Consider the following 17751-nt stretch of genomic DNA (forward strand, 5'->3'; position numbering starts at 1 on the left):
TTACAGGGACCCAGGTTCCGTTCTAAGTGCTGGTGACACAAAGAAAGGCAAAAACATGACCCCAGCCCTCAGAAAGCTCACATTGTAATGGGGAGAGGCGAGACAGATCCAGAGCAATGTGAGGATGCTTTCAAAGGGAAGGCAGGCACTGGAGGGGAGGGGAGCTCATCCAATTCAAGACATACAAGAGGCAGTTGGTGACCAATGGAAGCTGGGACTCAAAGGAGAGCTTTTGTTGTTTTTCAGTCATTTCTAACTCTTTGTGACCCCATTTGGGGTTTTCTTGGCAGAGATACTGGAGTGGTTTGCCATCTCCTTCTCTGGGTCATTTTACAGATGAGGAAACTGAGGTGAACAGAGTTAAGTGACTTGCCCAGGGTCACATGGCTAAAGCTGGATTTGAACTCAGGTGTTCCTGACTCCAGGCCTGGCACTCTATCCATTGCACCCCTTAGCTGCCCCTAGAGAGAGGTTAGTATTGGACAAATCAGTCTGAGAATCATCTGTATAGGGATGATCATTGAACCCAGGAGAGCCTGGGAAATCACTAAGTGAAATAGTAGAGAGGAGGGCAGACAGCAGAGAGCCCACAGTGAGTGTGTGACTGGAGAAAGATTCCCCAAAAGAGGTTGGGCAGGAAGGGTCAGACAGGTGGGAGAAGCAGGGGAGAGCATCGCAAAGACCTACAAAGGAGACAGCATCCAGGAGAAGGGGGCGATGGGGTGTGCCTCCGGCTTCCGAGAGGTCAATATGAGGAGCAGGAATGGACCACTGGACTCCACAAAGAAGAACTCATGGGCAGCTCTGGAGAGAGAAATTTTACTTGAGTGATGAGGTCAGAAGCCAGACTACAGAGTGTGCTTTATATTTCTTCCCATTCTGAAGGACTCGGAGCCTAATGTGCCTATTAAATGATTATAGAGTTTTATCTTTTTCTTCAAGGCTTAGAGCAGGCACTTAATAAATACTTGGTGATTGATGGATAGTTTACTTGATGCTAAATCCTCGGTCAGGGATTCAATTCCAATTATAATATTGTTCCCAAGGGAAATTTTACAGAGATCCACCTCATGACAGCTTTTCAGAAATACATTAGGGCAAAAAAGCCAAGAAGCTGCCTTAGATTTGGTGACAGACAATTGTCAAGAAGGGAGCAACTTTAGAGATTGTTTCAATCCCTTGCCATTTCCTGTGTTGTGGGAAATATGGCCACACTGAGAAAGGATGCCTTCAACTGACTTCTTTGGTTCTCCCACTTCTGGAAAAAAGTGGAAACTTTCCCATATAAGATTTCTGAGTTTGTCACCAAAAACTTCCCCAGAAGCCATTACAGATGTCCCTGTTCCAGACCAGAGTCCACAGCTTATGAGCAGCAGTTCTGGAGCCCAGGGCAAGCAGCACTAGGGTGCTGTTGAATCAACTTTTTTTTTATTAATAAAGTATTTTATTTTTTCCTGTTACATGTAAAGATAGTTCTCAACTTTTGTTTATACAGGCTTTCCAATTTCAGATTTTTCTCCCTCCCTCCCCTCCCTGCCCCCTCCCCTAGACAGCAGGTAATCTGATATAGGTTATATATATATATATATATATATATATATATATATATATATATATATAATATTAATCCTATTTCTGCATTAGTCATGTTATAAGAGAAAAATTTGAGCAATGATGAAAAACCTCAAAATAGAAAAACAACAGCACCAAAAACAAAAGAAATAGTATGGTTCATTCAGCATCTATACTCCACGGTTCTTTTTTTTTTTTTTCCCTTGGATTTGGAGATCCTCTTCTATCATGAGTTCCCTGGAACTCTTCTGTACCATTGCATTGGTGAGAAGAATATAGTCCATCACAATAGATCAACACTCAATGTTGATGATACTATGTACAATGTTCTTCTGGTTCTGCTCATCTCACTCATCATCAGCCCACGCAAGACCCTCCAGGTTTCTCTGAACTCCTCCTGCTCATCATTTCTTACAGCACAATAGTATTCCATTGTATTCATATACCACAACTTGTCCAGCCATTCCGCAATTGATGGGCATCCCCTCAACTTCCAATTCCTTGCCACCACATAAAGAGCAACTATAAATATTTTTGTACATGTGGGTCCCTTTCCCCTTTCCATGATTTCTTTGGGAAAAAGACCCAAAAGTGGTATTGCTGGGGTCAAAGGGTATGGACAGCTTTATCACCCTTTAGGCATATGAATCAACTTTTAAAAGCAAATTGATGGGGGTAGCTAGGTGGAAGAGTGGATAAAGCACTGACCCTGGATTCAGAAGGACCTGAGTTAAAATCTGGCCTCAAGACACTTGACACACTTACTAGCTGTGTGACCCTGGGCAAGTCACTTAACCCTCATTGCCCCGCAAGAAAATAATAAATAGATAGATAGATGAATGAATGAATGAATGAATTGATTTATGGGGTTGGGGAAAATTCCAGAGACCTAAGACATAGAGACACAAGGCCCTAGCTGTTGAGAGACCCGGGATACTTAGGCCTCAGCTAAGGAAGGAAGGAGAAGGGTGGTCCTTGGTGGAGAAAGCTCTCACCTAACTGGGGGAGGAAGCTCTATCTCAGAGCTTCTATTTAAACCAATTATTCTTGCTACCCAATGCTAAGTTCAGTTGTTCCTACCTTTGAAAGACTGAAAGTGGAGTCAGTGCTCTCTAAATTTTCCCCCCCCAAAACAAAGCTCCTGTCTCTCTACCCTGGTTATGGCTCAGAGAGAATTCTGCCAAGACTACAGCTGATCTTTTAAAATATTACCATGTAATAAACTTAAGGCAACACCCAAACAGCAGAGAAGTCATGCTGTCACTTTTGGATTTGCCCTTGTAGAAAAACTTAAAACTTTGAGTCAGAGAGAAAGTTGACTCAGTCCCAGACATCAAGGGAGTTGGAGTAAAAAGCTCTCATGGATAACTATAAAGATTTGTGACTCCATAACCCCTAAATGTGAAGACCCAGAAGTGATTCCCCCTCCCTATCCCATCATACTATGAATTCTGTTAATTTGAGGCAGCTAGGTAGCACAGGGGATTAAGCACTGGACCTGGAGTCCAAAAGACCTGAGTTCAAATTCAACCTCAGGCACTTACTAGCTGACCCTGGGCAAATCCCTGGACTTCTGCCTGCCCCTGTTTTCTCATCTGTAAAATGGGGGGAATAAGAGCACCTACCTTCCTGGGTTACCCTGAGGATACAATGAAATAATATTTGTTAAACATTTTGCTGCAAACCATAACACACTCTATAAATACTAGCTATTTATTATTATTTCTATAGGTCAAGTGTCAGTGATATAGCAAAAGCAGCAGTCTAGACAAACTCCAGGCTCCCCCTGGCCTGCCCGTGGCTCTTTCAGGATGTCGTTATTGGCAGGTTGGACAATGTCCATGCCAGGCAGGATTCAGCACTGCCTGCTTATCTACAGAAACCAGCCTGGCCGGCTTTTTGGCACCAAACTTGGGGGAGGGTTTCACAGAGCCCTTCTCCTGCATGACTCGGCTTTTGGCCTCTGGCCTCTGGTCCATAACCTGATACTTTTACAGAGCGAAAGACAAGGATGGGAAAACAGGGTAACTTTGGCCTGGGACTATGAATAATCAAGCAATTAATCCACGAGTATTTATTAAGCATCTACCACCATGTGCCAAGCACTGTGCTAAGGGCTGAGCATACAAGAACAAAGAATGAAACAACCCCTCGTGAAGAGTTTATACACTAGTCAAAGAGACAATCATGCCACAAATTACCATACACAGTCCAAATTTAAAGTGAAGAACTACAGAGTAGTTCAGTCCAAGGTCATTTGGGAGGGCAGCCCCAGCAGTTGGGGCGAGGGGATCAGGAAAGACAAGGAAGAGAGAAGATAGGCTAAGTGGGATGCAGAGGCCCACTCGGACCTACCTACACTGCCTTAGACCCTTACAAAGCATCCCATGTTCCTTAGCTGCAAAAATTCCCTTGGTTTCCAGCCTGACTCTGGGATGGTTGTACTTCATTGGAGTTGAGATTCCACAGGTTCTGTGATAGTCCAAGAAGTCTCTCTGCCTTAATCTTTCTTGCAATTGTCTCTCCTTGCTCTAGACTAACCCTCCTCCTTCATGGCACTCTTTCCCTGCCACTTTCCTAGAACCATCCATATCTGATCTCTTCCCCATTAGAATCTTTATCACAGGGAGTTTCCAGCCTTGGTGGCTCATTATCTAGGACATCAGATAATCCCAAATGATGCCCATTGCTGCTGACCTGTTTCATTGGTGCCCAAGGGATTGGTTTGCCCAAATGTGGGTGTGACATCAGCCCTCCCTCCTCATTTAGACATGCTGACCTTGAAGGTGGGTCTGCTGCCCCCATGTAGGAGACGACACCCCAGCTAGTTCCCATTCTAGTTACACAGAGTGGCCAGAAAGTAGCCACTGGGTGCCAAAGAAAAGGAATAGCCTCGGTCAGGGATCCCGACTGAACCTTCTTTCTCATCTTGCCATGGCCTGAAGACCAACACATCAAGACCCAATGACTGGTAGGGATATAGCCCTCCCTTGCTGCATCTCCCTCCCTCAGCCTGCTCTGATCCTACCCCTGTCTGCCTTCTTAAGCTCCAAGATGTTCGTGTGTGTGCGCGCGCGCGCGCGCGTGCGCTCATAAGAGAGAGAGAGAGAGAGAGAGAGAGAGAGAGAGAGAATATTACAATGAGCCTCTGGCTCTTCAATGCAACCCTAAAGTTCCCCAAACTGATAGAACAAGCTGGGACAAGGATATAGACTCCTAGCTCTGGATACACCCTCTAGATCTTTAGCTGAAAAGGATCTCAGAAGCCCTCAGTTCCTGTCCTTTCATTTTAGAGGCGAGGAAACATTTTCTAGAGAGTGTGCAAAGTAGTGAATGGCAAAGACAATAGCCAGGTAGCAAAATGGACAGAACAATTCAAATCCAACCTCGAGCACTTACTGTGTGAACCTGGCAAGTCACATAATCTCTCTAAGACTCAGTTTTCTCATCTGTGAAATGAGGGGGTTGGACCGACTGGCCCACGATGGCCTTTCCAGCTCTAACTTTGGAGTCTTTCTAAGATAAAGTCTCTTGACCATCGTGAGCCTCAGTTTCCTCATCTGTGAAAGGAAGGGGGTTGGAGCAGCTGGGAATGTGGCTCTTCAGGAAGCTCCATGCCAAATTGGAGAAATGCCACCATCCCTATACTCCAGGGTCTTCTGGGATTTCTTGCCCCTAAGTGAGGGCTCACAGCTGATGGTCGTAGTCCCCTTTCCCTGTCCCAATCAAAGGCATTGCCATCTACCCTTTCACCCAAAAAGTTGGAGTTATAAAAAATGACTCAGGTTCGCAGAATATCTGGGGCCCCAACTTCAGGGGCCTATTCCCCACTCTGCTTGTGCATGATCACCATGTTCCCCATCATAGCCAACAGTGACCCTGCTGGCAGGCTAGATCCCTCTGCAGCAGGGCAGGCTTCCTTTCCATTGTCTGTACATTCCCGGTACTTGTCCAAGGTCACGGTGAAGATGGTCTCTCCCCAACTTACGTGCACCTTCATTTTTAAATGGTCTACACAGGGAAACCATTCCCTTTAGAGCCTGATACCTCATAAAATGTCTAAGACAGAGCTTCTTGAATTTTTTTCACTCATAATCCCCTTTCTCCTGAGAAACTTTTATGTAACCCCAGGTATATAAAATAGGTAGACATAACCTTTTCCTGTTGCCAAATTTTTTGCAACCCCCACAGTCTAAGAAGCCAGGGCCTAAGAGGCCCAGATCTTTTGTGTCCTCAAGACTGGGTAACCCACAGTTTTGATTCTCAGAGATCATGGTGTGGCATGATTCAAAGCCACACGGCATCACTGCAGGAATGTTGTTGTTCCAAGGTGGGGTTTGGGGAGCCAGGAAGCAAAAGACTGTAGCATTTGCCAAAGAGTATATGTGTGAGAAGAGAAATTAGCTCAAAAAATCTGGTCAGGAAAGGAGGTTGACAGGTTACATATATGTTGCAAATGCGGCATGAGAGAGAAGCCCACTAATGCTGCACAGGGAGCTAGGAAATGGTTAAAAACAACAACAACAACAAAAAAGCCAAGAGAAAGGCCTCCTATGTGTTGAGAAGGCCTTCTGTCAGTCAATCAACAAGCATTTACTAAGCACCTTCTACAATACAATATTGTTGGGCATTATGCAAAGTATGAGGGCTAAACCCTCTCTGCCCTCAGGGAGTTTCTGTTCTATTGGAAGATTTAGGAGAGCACCTGAACAATAACCCTAGAGACCAGAGGCACTGGAGACTTGTAACACACACACCATTAAAAGGCTCCTCACAAATAGAAGCTCTCAGATACCCAGAAATCTCAGTCTCTCCAAGATGAACAGGGTCTACTTTAAAGTGGCCCAGATGAAGCTGTAAATGGAAATAACCCATGATTGCAGCATTCATCCTGTAACCTTCACATCTTCTTCCTCATAACAGTGTCACCTTGCAGCTTGGGGCATTGCTAAAATCAAACCATTTACTCTTTGTTTTCCAGTAGGGTTACGGTTTCTTGAGGTAGTAAACTCAGATGAGTTTTTAGTTTGACACAGATTCCAACACTAATTAACTTTGCCCTTGTCAAGATGCTGCAGGAAGCCAGAAACTTGTTCCCCCATCCTCCTTTTTTTTAAGGTGGTAAAGTCTAAAGAATAAGACTGCGATTTTGCTGCAAGAGCAAACAGAATTGCGGTTCTGCAGGAGAATCAAGGCTGATTCAGACCTCAGCCACTGAAATAATGGCAAAAGGCACATCGACAGTGACAGGCTAGCTAAATTGGTTTTCAGTCCGTGAGTTCTCTGCTCAGCTCTGTCATAATCTAAAGTTTGCCTTGAAAACAGGTGGAAAAGAGCTATTGTCGAGAGTCTTTGAGATCAGAAAAGAGGCCGAGGAAGAGAAATAGAAAGGGGTGGAGGGGAAACAGGAGATTCAGAAATGGGAGAGACACCATGGTGATGGGCAGCATAGAAATGGAAAGATATCAGGAAAAAGAAGAAGAGGCGCAGAGTTTCACTCATTCACAGGAAGCCTGCCAATGGGCCTTTGTAGATGTCTTTAGAGAATGACACTCCTTTTCATGTCAGTCCTTGTCTGTCCGGTCCAAAGACCTTTGATGTTTCCATTTAAATTCAAGAATCCTGTCATTTGGTCTTACAGTTAGGTACTCCCAAGTGATATGCTATCTTTAAAATATTCAGAATATTTTCAATCATATTTAGGCTTCCAAGAAAATCATAAAAATGAACAATCGCCTACGACAATTACCCGACAAAATCAGTCTCATGAGAATAAAAAAAAAATCAATTTCGTCAGTTTACATTCTTAGTGACTCATTTCCATCTAAATGACCTGATTCTTGTGAGCTAAGGGTGTACCTGTAATTTTCTCTCTTTAAAAAAAAAAGTGCATTCTGAGGAGCATTTGTGTAGAAGTCTCCCTGAATCCATGTCGATGTGTTTGTGTGTGTCACCATTTCCTAATTTTCATGGACTGCATTTTTCTCTTTGGCAGTGTATCAGTTACAGCAGGAAGCACCAAGGCCCAAGAGGATCATCTGTCCTCGGGAGGTCAGTATTACGACACTTTGCCTTCTCCTCGCTAACCGTGATCAATTGCCAGCCCTGTATTGATATTGGCAAGCTTTCTTTCTGATTCCCATTAACATTTTATGACATGTCACGTTTTGTGTAAAATCTTAATCATTTGTATTCCTCAGTCATGCCTCAAATGCTAACAAACTTTGACTTGGGAATCAGTAAAGGCAAGCTGCCACACAGTTCACAGAAGGGCGTGTTGAGCCTTTCATGATAAAGAGTGCTTTGCAAAACTTAAAAACAAACATATTCCACTTTTTTCCTTGCCACTCTCTGGGGATCCCATATTTTGACCTCGTCCATCAATCTGAGATGTGGCTTCAAGGATCAACTAAAGGATTCCATCAATTCAAAAGTCTTCACAAGCCCCACAGTCTTTTCTTCAGCCTGGATGGATGAGGTTTTCATTCGTAATATTTCTGGAGCTTGTGATCACCAACAATGTGAACAAAGCAATACAGCCAGATCTATTGTTTCCATTTTTATTTTGACTAGTTGTGGGAATGCTTGTTTTATCGATGCTCTATTTTTTTAGTGAGGCAATTGGGGTTAAGTGACTTGCCCAGGGTCACACAGCTAGTAAGTGTTAAGTGTCTGAGGTCAGATTTGAACTCAGGTCCTCCTGACTCCAGGGCTGGTGCTCTATCCACTGTACCACCTAGCTGCCCCTATATGGATGCTCTTTTTTAAACATTATTGTCTCTTCCTAAAGACTGCCCTTTCCAGCTCCCTTCACCTCCTACTCAATAGAACTTCCTCTGGTAGCAGTTACTGCAAACCAAGACTACACACCATCTGACAAAACAGTGGCCCACCACCTCTCTGTTCAGAGGAGAGAGGCATGTTCACCACTAGTCCCATGATGTCAACACTCAGGCAAACTCTGTGCCAAAATGACTCTCAGACACAGAGCCCAGAGGCCTGGGTGGATTTGTGTGGTGACTTAAAGGTCCTACTTATTAATAATGGCTTCCAGCAGCCCATCAATCATCAAACATACCTTAAGTAACTTCAGCCACTGCTAGGTTCAAAGAAAAAAAGCATTTCCTGCCCTCAAGGAATTTATATTCATTTGAGATTAAATGACATGTACACATATAAATATAAATGATGTAAATATGGGGCAGGCAGGGGGCAGGGAATACACGGAGGGAATCATAAAGCATCTTACTAGATCAAATGTAAAAAGCTGATTTTCCCTAAATCCCAAGGATCCCCAAGAGCAGCCCTCTTCTCCTCTAATCATTTGAGTAGGTTTTGTCTAGGACCTGTCCTGAGGCCAGCTCGCATACACAGCCCACTGGGATTAACTGGTGTGTTGGTTTGGGGGTTTTTTCCTATATAAAAAGTACTTTGGGTAAAGTTCATTAAAATTAATCCCCTGGTCTAATTCCAGTTCCAAGAAGACATTTCCATTCCCTAGTCCTCAGAGTAATTTCAAGACCTTATTGAGAAGTCTAAAGTCCCTTTCCTTACCAATGATTAGGTTGATTAGAATATTCTTATGCATCATGACTAAAATGTTCAGGGGGGAAAAATGGAGGGAGGGTGAGGGTCTGGATCTATGAGTTTGTTGGTATGGAGTGAGCCCTTGGCCAAGATGCTGTATTATTAATGCTTTTTTCATCACTTTCTTAAGTCTAGACAATCTATAAAACAATAAATCTCACCCTGAGTTTTGGTGTTTGCCCTTTTTTGAATATTTAACAACCAGTTCTTTCTGGATCATATAAGCAGGCCCTAGCACACTTCTGTAGACATGGAAGCTGACACACAGTAGGGACTTTTTAAATTGAACTGATACCTCCACTGGGCAGCTGCAGCATAAAGGGATGAAGGGATGCAGGTTCTCTTCCTGACCTCAGAGTTGCAAAGTATGCAGACAACAAGACTTTAAACCCGTTATCCTGCTCCAGACTTTTAAATATCCTCGACTGTAACATTGTCAAGTCCATTTCATTTTTCCTTCTCAGAAGGCACCAGAGCTAAGTGACTTGCCCTGTGTTCATGTTAAAATTCTCACACATCTTTTTAGTTGCATAGTTGATTGAAATGTGCAGAGAATGAAGGATCCCTCTTGGGCTTAATGTTTATTAACTCTTCAGAGCATTTGGGTTGCTACAGGAAAAGGCAGATTCCAAGGCTTGACTCTTTTCAATGCACCCCCATGCATTCGTTAAGATCATGTGGAATTCTTGGATAGACATGGATAACTTGGAACCTCTTCCCTATAACCACGCCAGCAGGGATAGTTTGAAGGAAAAGATAGATGAAGAATATTTAATTCTGCCAGTGGAACTTCTGGTAAAAAGAACTAATTACAAAGAAATTAATTACAAAGAGTGGTGGCACCAGCCTATAATCTTTGGGGCTGGGGAGATGGAGGCTGATGGATCTCTTGAGCTCCAGAGTTCTGAGCCGAAGAGAGCTAAGACAATTGGGTGTTCTCACTCTGTCTGGCATCAATATGGTGAGCTCCTGGGAGCAGGGGATGGGGAGGTTACCAGGTAGTTTAAGGAGGGTTGAACTGGCCCAGATTAGAAACAGGGCATGTCAAAGATCTTGTGCCATTGAGTAGTGGGATGGGGGTGGCTGCCCTTTCAATCTGGGACAAAACGATACCAGCAACAACAAAAACATATTGTTTTCAGAAGCCACCAAGGATTCATCATAGAGGTGGTCATGGAAGGTAGGTGAAAAAAGTCTAGGATATGACTCAGTTTCCTTTTTCTGTTTCTAATGCCCAAGGTTGGCATCAGACCTTCCTCAGCAAAGAAGTGTCGTGTGAAGATTCTTCCTGGGTGCTACCCTCTCTCCAGGGTTGCCCTCATTCCACACCCACATCTACATACAATACTTGATTTCAGGAAGGGTACTCGGGCACTTTTGCCTTTAATTTTGGAGGCTTTCATCTAAATATATCTTCTGAATTTTGCTTATTGCTCATTTTGTTTAAGCTGGCTTTGGTTTATATGACAGTTCATTGACTGTTGGCTTTTTAATCTTGGGTGCAGTGAAAACAGTATTGAATTCAGAATCAGAGGATCTGTGTTCGCATCTTTGCTCTGTTACTATCTGTGTGATCTTGGACTAGTTATTTCTCTGGATCTTAGTTCTTCATCTGTAAAATGGAGGGGGTGGGTTTACACCAGATGGCTTCTGAGATTATTTCTATTTCTACATCTTTGGTCTATGATCTTCTGATCTTATGACTTAGAAGGTCCCTTCCATCTTTAAACCCATGATCTGAAGAAAGAATTTGTCAGTACACGCATGTTTATAAGACAATCCAGAACATAGTGTTTATCTGTACATTTGGGGAAGCTGTTGTTCTAGATAAGGGGTATGTAAGACGCAAGGTATTAAAGCAAAGGTCGTGTTTAGATAAATAAAAGCCATTACATTTTAGGAAGGAAATTGCTAACCTGAAGAGCATCCAGAAGAGGGAAGCTGGGGTGGTGAAAGGCTTCATGTTTTATGAGGATTAGGTGAAGGAAGTGGCAATGTTTAGTCTGGGGAAGAGAAAACTTGAAGGTCGAGATGGAGCAATTCATCACAGTCTGCTTAAGTTGAAGGGACAGATCTAGGAACAATTGGCAAAAGTTATAAAGACAAAGGTTTAAGCTACGTGTTGGGGGAGGCAAACTTCCTAACAATTAGAGCTATCCCAAAATGGAATGGGTGACTTAGGAAGTAGATTCTTCCTCATTGAAGGCTGAAATGAATGAAGGGTTGAATGAATGAATGAAAATGCATTCATTGAGCACTAACTATGTGCTAAATTCTGGGGATTCATACATAGGCAAGAAAGATGGTCCCTGTCCTCAATGAGCTTACATTCTAATGAGAAAATGACAGCAATTACTACTACTACTACTACTACTACAAGAGAAAAAAGAGAAAAAAGTATTTATATATTATTTTACATGCATTCTCTCATTTTGGCCTCACTATAGCCATAGACTCTTGTTTACTAAAGGTTTTTAAGCAAAGGTCAGGCACCCAGTGATGGGGTATGATGCGGGGGATTCTAATTCATGTGTTATTTGGGTTATAGGGCCTTTAAGTTCTTTCTAACTGAAATTCTGTGAAGTCCATACTACCAAAAGCTAATGGTCTAAGCCTGGCACAGGGTGGTGCCCAATTCAACAGGGCCATGATTTGGGAGTTGTTTTGGGGTGGGTTTTTTTTTTGGTTTGGGGTTTTCTGCAGGGCAATGAGAGTTAAATGACTTGCCCAGGCTCACACACATGGTAAATGTCAAGCGTCTGAGGTGGGATTTGAACTCAGGTCCTCCTGAATCCAGGGCCAGTGCTTTATTTACTATGCCACCTAGCTGCCCCAGGGCCATGATTTTGAAAGGAAATTCCACATTTTCCCTTGGCTTTCTGCTACTCTGCAGAAGTTTACCACAAGCCAGTGCCACCACCTGGTGTAAGGTGGGAAGACAGTCTTTCTGCCTGTTTCTGAACGGAACCTTTCACCTGTCAACCTCTACCTATTTGCTTCATTAATGTTTGGCCTGGGTTGCATATGGATCACATCAAGAAATCTCAAATCCTATTTCTCCTGGGTATCTTTTTGGGATTTTTTGTTTTTGTTTTTCTGGGGCAATGGGGGTTAAGTGACTTACCCAGGGTCACATAGCTAGTGTCAAATGTCTGAGGCTGGATTTGAACTCAGGTGCTCCTGAATCCAAGGCCAGTGCTTTATCCACTGCGCCACCTAGCTGCCCTCTCCTGGGTATCTTAACATGAAACTGATATTCATCAGCCCATTCACTCAGCAGGTAAGTCAGGTCATTTTATCCAAGCCAGGTAGGTGCCAAATGATAAAGGGTGGAGATTCCTGGAAGGACAGGTGTTGTTCAGAGGGGGACCAGCAGGAGGCAGCTCAGTTCACATGGACCTCCTGTGAGGCATTTGTAGTACATCGTTCTTGCCCATTCTGCTGTCCAGGATCTGTTGTCCCATGAATGGCAAATGTTAGCAACAGCCTTTTCTCTGAGACGCTAGAATTCAATGATGTTGCTACCATTGGCTGTCAGCTTGACAGGGCCTCTAGTTATGCATTTGTGTTCCGGGGGATGACAAATAGGCTTTGAGGGGAAGCTCATGGCCAGAGGCGTTGCATCTTTATTGACACATTTACATAACCAAAACCTAAAGGAAGAATCTCTGTTGCTTCTTTAGACAGCCCAGATTGTCTGAATTACTGTAACTTCCCCTTCCTACTGGACCCTTAAGAAGAGGGCATTCTTTTTTTTTGTTTGTTTTGTTTTGTTTTTTGGTGAGGCAATTGGGGTTAAGTGACTTGCCCAGGGTCACACAGCTAGTAAGTGTTAAGTGTCTGAGGCTGGATTTGAACTCAGGTACTCCTGAATCCAGGGCCGGTGCTTTATCCACTGTGCCATCTAGCTGCCCCCGAGGGCATTCTTTTTAACACACATGTTCCTATCCCTTCTTTCCCAGGGTCACACAGCCAGTAAGTGTTAAGTGTCTGAGGTCAGATTTTAATTCAGGTCCTCCTGATTTAAGGGCCGGTGCTCTATCCACTGCACTACCTAACTGCCCCTCTATCTCTTGTTTGATCATAAACTCTTTCCTTATCCATAAATCTGAAAATTTTCCATGCTTTCCTAATTTGCTTATTATATTAATCTTTATGTCTAAATCATATATCCATTTTGACCTTATCTTGGTCTATGGTGTGAGATGTTGAGAACCTTTCATTCTACTGAGGGAGATAGCATATAAAAAATATATACCAAATGAATATAAGGAAATTTTGGGAAGGGGCACACTAGTAGCCAGAGGGATTAGTAAAGGCTTCCTGTAAGAGGTTGTGCTTAAGTGGAGTCTTAAAGAAAGATAGGGATTCCAAGGGGCTAAGGGAGAGCACTGCAGGCATGGAGTACAGCCTGGGCAAAAGTGAGGAGATGGGAGATGGATCATCTCATGTGTAAGAAAGAACAAGTCAGCCAGTGTGTCTGGATTGCAGAGCATGAAGTCAGTCAGTGAGTCAATAAAGATTTATTAAGTGCTTACTATGTGCCAGACACTATGCTAAGCACCTGGTAGACAAAGAAGGCCCTCTGAGGAGGGAGAGACTTTTTTTCAGCAGAGGCATCAGGGAAGGCTTTGTAGAAGAGGTGGACACTGAGCTGAGCCTTGAAGGCAGAGAAAGTTTCCAGAAGATAGAGCTAAGGAGGGGCAATGTTGCTCCTCCCTGACCAGCTCCTCCCACTGGGTCCTTCCTCCATAGCCAGTCTCTCATTTCTCTGGTGACTAATGACCTCTCTAGATCCCAGTTGTCTTGCTGTAGCTTGATGTGTGAGCCTTCACTTCAGGCTTATGAATGTGTAGCTAAGGCTGTGATTATAGAAAAAATGACAGAGTTGGATGCCATCATCCTGGGGCACTGGGACAGAGCCAGCTGCAAGGATGAGGACCCTCCATTTTTCCCGAGGCTTTCCTCATGGTATAGGGAGGTAGAGGGGGAGGCAAAGTCAGGGAGCCAATCAGGGGAAGGAGAAGGCAGGGTACAAAAAAAATCATGTCGAGGGAGATAATCGTGTCTCTCCAAGCATCTTTGGGCAAAGCAGGAACCAAAAGATGGTAAGCTGGAACAAGGCAAGCAGCCCAAGTCTGGGGTCAGCCACAAGTAAGAAAGATGCTGACAAGAGGAACAGGAGGTGCCTGTTTTCAGGATGGGGCTAGAACTCCAATTAAGGAAACCAGCTGGGATAGTGAGGTGGTACATGAAATGCATAGAATGCTCCATTTGAAAGCAGGAAGCCTGGGGTTTGAACCCTGCCTCAGACACTTACTAGCTGTGTGACCCTGGCCAAGTCACTTCATTTCCCTCAGCCTCAGTCTCTTCTTCTATAAAATGACATAAAGTGGGGCAGCCTGGGTGGTGTAGTGGATACAGCACCGGCCCTGGAGTTAGGAGGGCCTGAGTTCAAATTCGACCTCAGACACTTGACACTTACTAGCTGTGTGACCTTGGGCAAGTCACTTAACCCCAATTGCCTCACCACCCCCCCCCAAAAAGCCATAAAGCACTTTGCAAACCTTTAAAAAACTATGAAAATGCTAGTTATGGTAATGATATATAAAAATTATCTATAGATGTTTTATAAATATACATATTATTATAATTAGCCAGTGTTTGTTGTAGAAATAACATCTCACTGAGCGGCTGACAACACCTGGCACCCCACCCTTAGCCAAGAAGACTTGCTTCCCTAGCTTTTGTCAAAAGCCAGCCCAGTGTGCTGGGAATGCCCTGGACTCAGCGTGAAGATGTGCTGGTTGGAGGGTGTCCCTGACACTTGCCTGTGTGATCCTCAGCAGCTTGTCCAGCACCTCCAGGCTTCAGTTCCTCCCCCAAGCTCTCCCTCTGGAAACTAGCTCCAAGATGGACCCTGCCTCTGCCCCTGTGCTCTTAAACAGCTCACTTAACCTTCTGAGCCCTGCTTCATCCTTTGTGGAATGGGGATCTTTGATGCACTTACCACCTTTCCCCCCTTATCTCTTGGATCCAAACAGTAAAGACTTGAATAGGTCAATGAAAACTTCAGGGGGGCAGGGGCAGAAGAACTGGTTTTGAATTCTACTTGGCCACTTCCTAGCTGTGTGACCTTGGATAAGTCACTTTACCTCTCCTTGCCTAGGTTTTCTCATATGTAAAATGAAAGTATTAAAAGAACTGGCCTTGAACAACCCAAACTATGAGCCTCTGATCTTCCAGTCCAGCAAATTATACCAGCCCCAATATCTATCAGCAAGCATTGATTCATTGCCTTTTGTGTGCCTGCTACTGGGTAATGAACTGAGGAGGAGTTATGCTGGCTTTGGAACCACAGGATCTGAGTTCGAATCCTCAGTTTGACACTAGGGAGCCATGTGACTTTGGGGAAATCATTTAACTTCTCTATACCTCATTTTCCTCTTCTGTAAAATGAAGAAGTTACGCTAGATTACTACTAAGGTCTCTTGGCTCTAAATGATGATGCTTGGAGATTTACTCTTCACCCCTTATTACCAATGGCAGGGAAACTATCTTGTCCTTTGTCCTGGGCCTGAAGGTGACCTTCTGACTTGTACCGACCCTCCAGGCTGATTCCTTTTAAGATAAAGTCTTCATTTCTTTAAGCACCAAGCCTGTGGGGCTGTGCTGCTGGACTGACATAGCCATATGCTCTGCTTCAGTGATCTAAGGGAGAATGTGAAATTATTCTGATACACACTCAGAAAGCAAAAAGATCTTTGGTGAATGACAGTGATTTTGTGCCGCTTGCCTTCTTGTGAGATTGTTATATCGGAGAAGTGATTAAGAAAAGCAATTTCAAACACAGAAATAAAATCGCCCATTGCCATTTTGAATGGATTTCAATTTTAAAAGAAGGCGGCTTCATCCCTCCCATCCCACGCCTAAGAACAGACTATTAAAAAAAAACCAAAACCAAAACCATATTTTTTTAAGTAAAAAGGAATGATGGAATTGAGACTCCAGGCCCATATGATCAAATCCATTTTTCTTCTTTCCTGCCAATGGCTGAATTGAGCCCAGATTACAAGAGCAGATCTCAGACAGGAGTGGCATAGTTCATGCTCTCTTGGCTTGCCTTTAGTCACTTGCATTTGCTTTTATCTTTTAAATGACTGTGTTAGGTTCTTTCCCCAACTACTTTAGTTCATACTGGCCTACTATAAACTTTCCCTTTCCCTTTGTTCCTTAGTTGTTGTTTATCCTTTGTTTTGGAAGAGGACAGATGACATCACATTGTGGTGGGTGCTTCCCGCTGAGAGCTTTGTTCCTTTAATTAACAAGCAAACCCCTTTTCTTTTTAGCATAAATTAGCCCCTCAGCTATATGCTTTTCCCCATTTTGTTATTAATCTTAACAAACCTCCTTCATGCCTAGGTGTTTATGACCTTGGGTCATGGTACACAGCCCTCCCAAGAATCAGAAAGCCCCTGAGCCACCATACCTTATTGTCATACAGAATGTGAGGGGTGGAGGAAGCTCTGAGGCCACCTAGTCCCACCCTGGGCCATAAGAAATCCACCTTACAACAAGCCAGACAAGTGAGCATCTAGCCAGGGGCTTCCCAGAAAGGAGAAATTCGTTTTGGTCAGCCCTAGTTCTTGAGAAGTTATTCCTGATGTCAAGCCTAAATCTGACGTTGCCAGGTCTGACATCATAGAATTTAAAAAACAAAAACAGAATAAAATCTCATTTAATGATCAAGAACTTCTTTCATCCCACCGTGGGGAAGAAGGGCCAGGTTTCCTGAGCCCCTTGGACTCTGGGTTCTGAGAGGTGAACTTACATCTTATCTTACCTGAAACCAGGCCTCCACCTTCTGAACCTTGCCCCTGGATTCATGCCTCTCTTCTTTCTACCTCTCTTTTATGTGTTGTCTTCCCCATTGGAATGTAAGCACCTTGAGGACAGGGTCCATCTTGTTGCTTGGATTTGTATTACCAACTCTTAGCACAATGAGTCCCTGGCACGTAGTAAATGCTTAATAAATGTTTGATTATTCATGCATCATTTATTCAGTAATTCATGAATCCATCATTCATTTATGCCCCCTTACCTCCAACCCATGCACACAATACTTTAAGTCACTTTTCTGGAGGGTTGTGAGGAAAACACTTTGTAAGCCTTAAAGTGCTATAAAAATGTTGTATTATCAGTACTAAGAAAACATTCACTCTCCCCCTCCCTCCAAGATGATGAGCAACATGGGATTGTGAATAGAATGTTGAGCTTAAAAGTCTGGAAGAACTAGGTTCAAATCCTGCCTAAGATACTTACTAGCTGTGTGATCCTGGACAAGTCATTCACTCTCTGAGCCTAGTTTTCTTATCTGTCAAATGAGCAGGTTGAACTCAATGACCCCTAAGGTCTCTTCTAGCTCTTCCTGTGTGATACTCTGACAATCCCAGCATGCCATCTCTAGTTAGATCACATGGGTTTAGAGAATGGTCATCTTAATTTGGAGTCTGGGGATAGATTTCAAAGCATCCATGAACTTGGATTTGAAAAAAAAATACATCATTATTTTCATAGAACTGGTTTCCTTTG

The 17751-nt window shown here is 43.6% G+C and overlaps 1 protein-coding gene across 1 annotated transcript in view; it reads left to right on the forward strand.

The window, feature by feature from the left end:
• Positions 1-17751, forward strand: part of CHN2 (chimerin 2) — a 295322-nt gene that overhangs the window by 161750 nt on the left and 115821 nt on the right. Inside the window, exon 3 of the mRNA XM_043966788.1 lies at positions 7568-7623. Coding sequence (XP_043822723.1) covers positions 7568-7623 — 56 coding nt within the window. The remainder of the gene's footprint in view (positions 1-7567; positions 7624-17751) is intronic.

This window comes from Dromiciops gliroides, chromosome 5 (assembly GCF_019393635.1).
Source record: "Dromiciops gliroides isolate mDroGli1 chromosome 5, mDroGli1.pri, whole genome shotgun sequence".
NCBI classification, from domain to species: domain Eukaryota; kingdom Metazoa; phylum Chordata; class Mammalia; order Microbiotheria; family Microbiotheriidae; genus Dromiciops; species Dromiciops gliroides.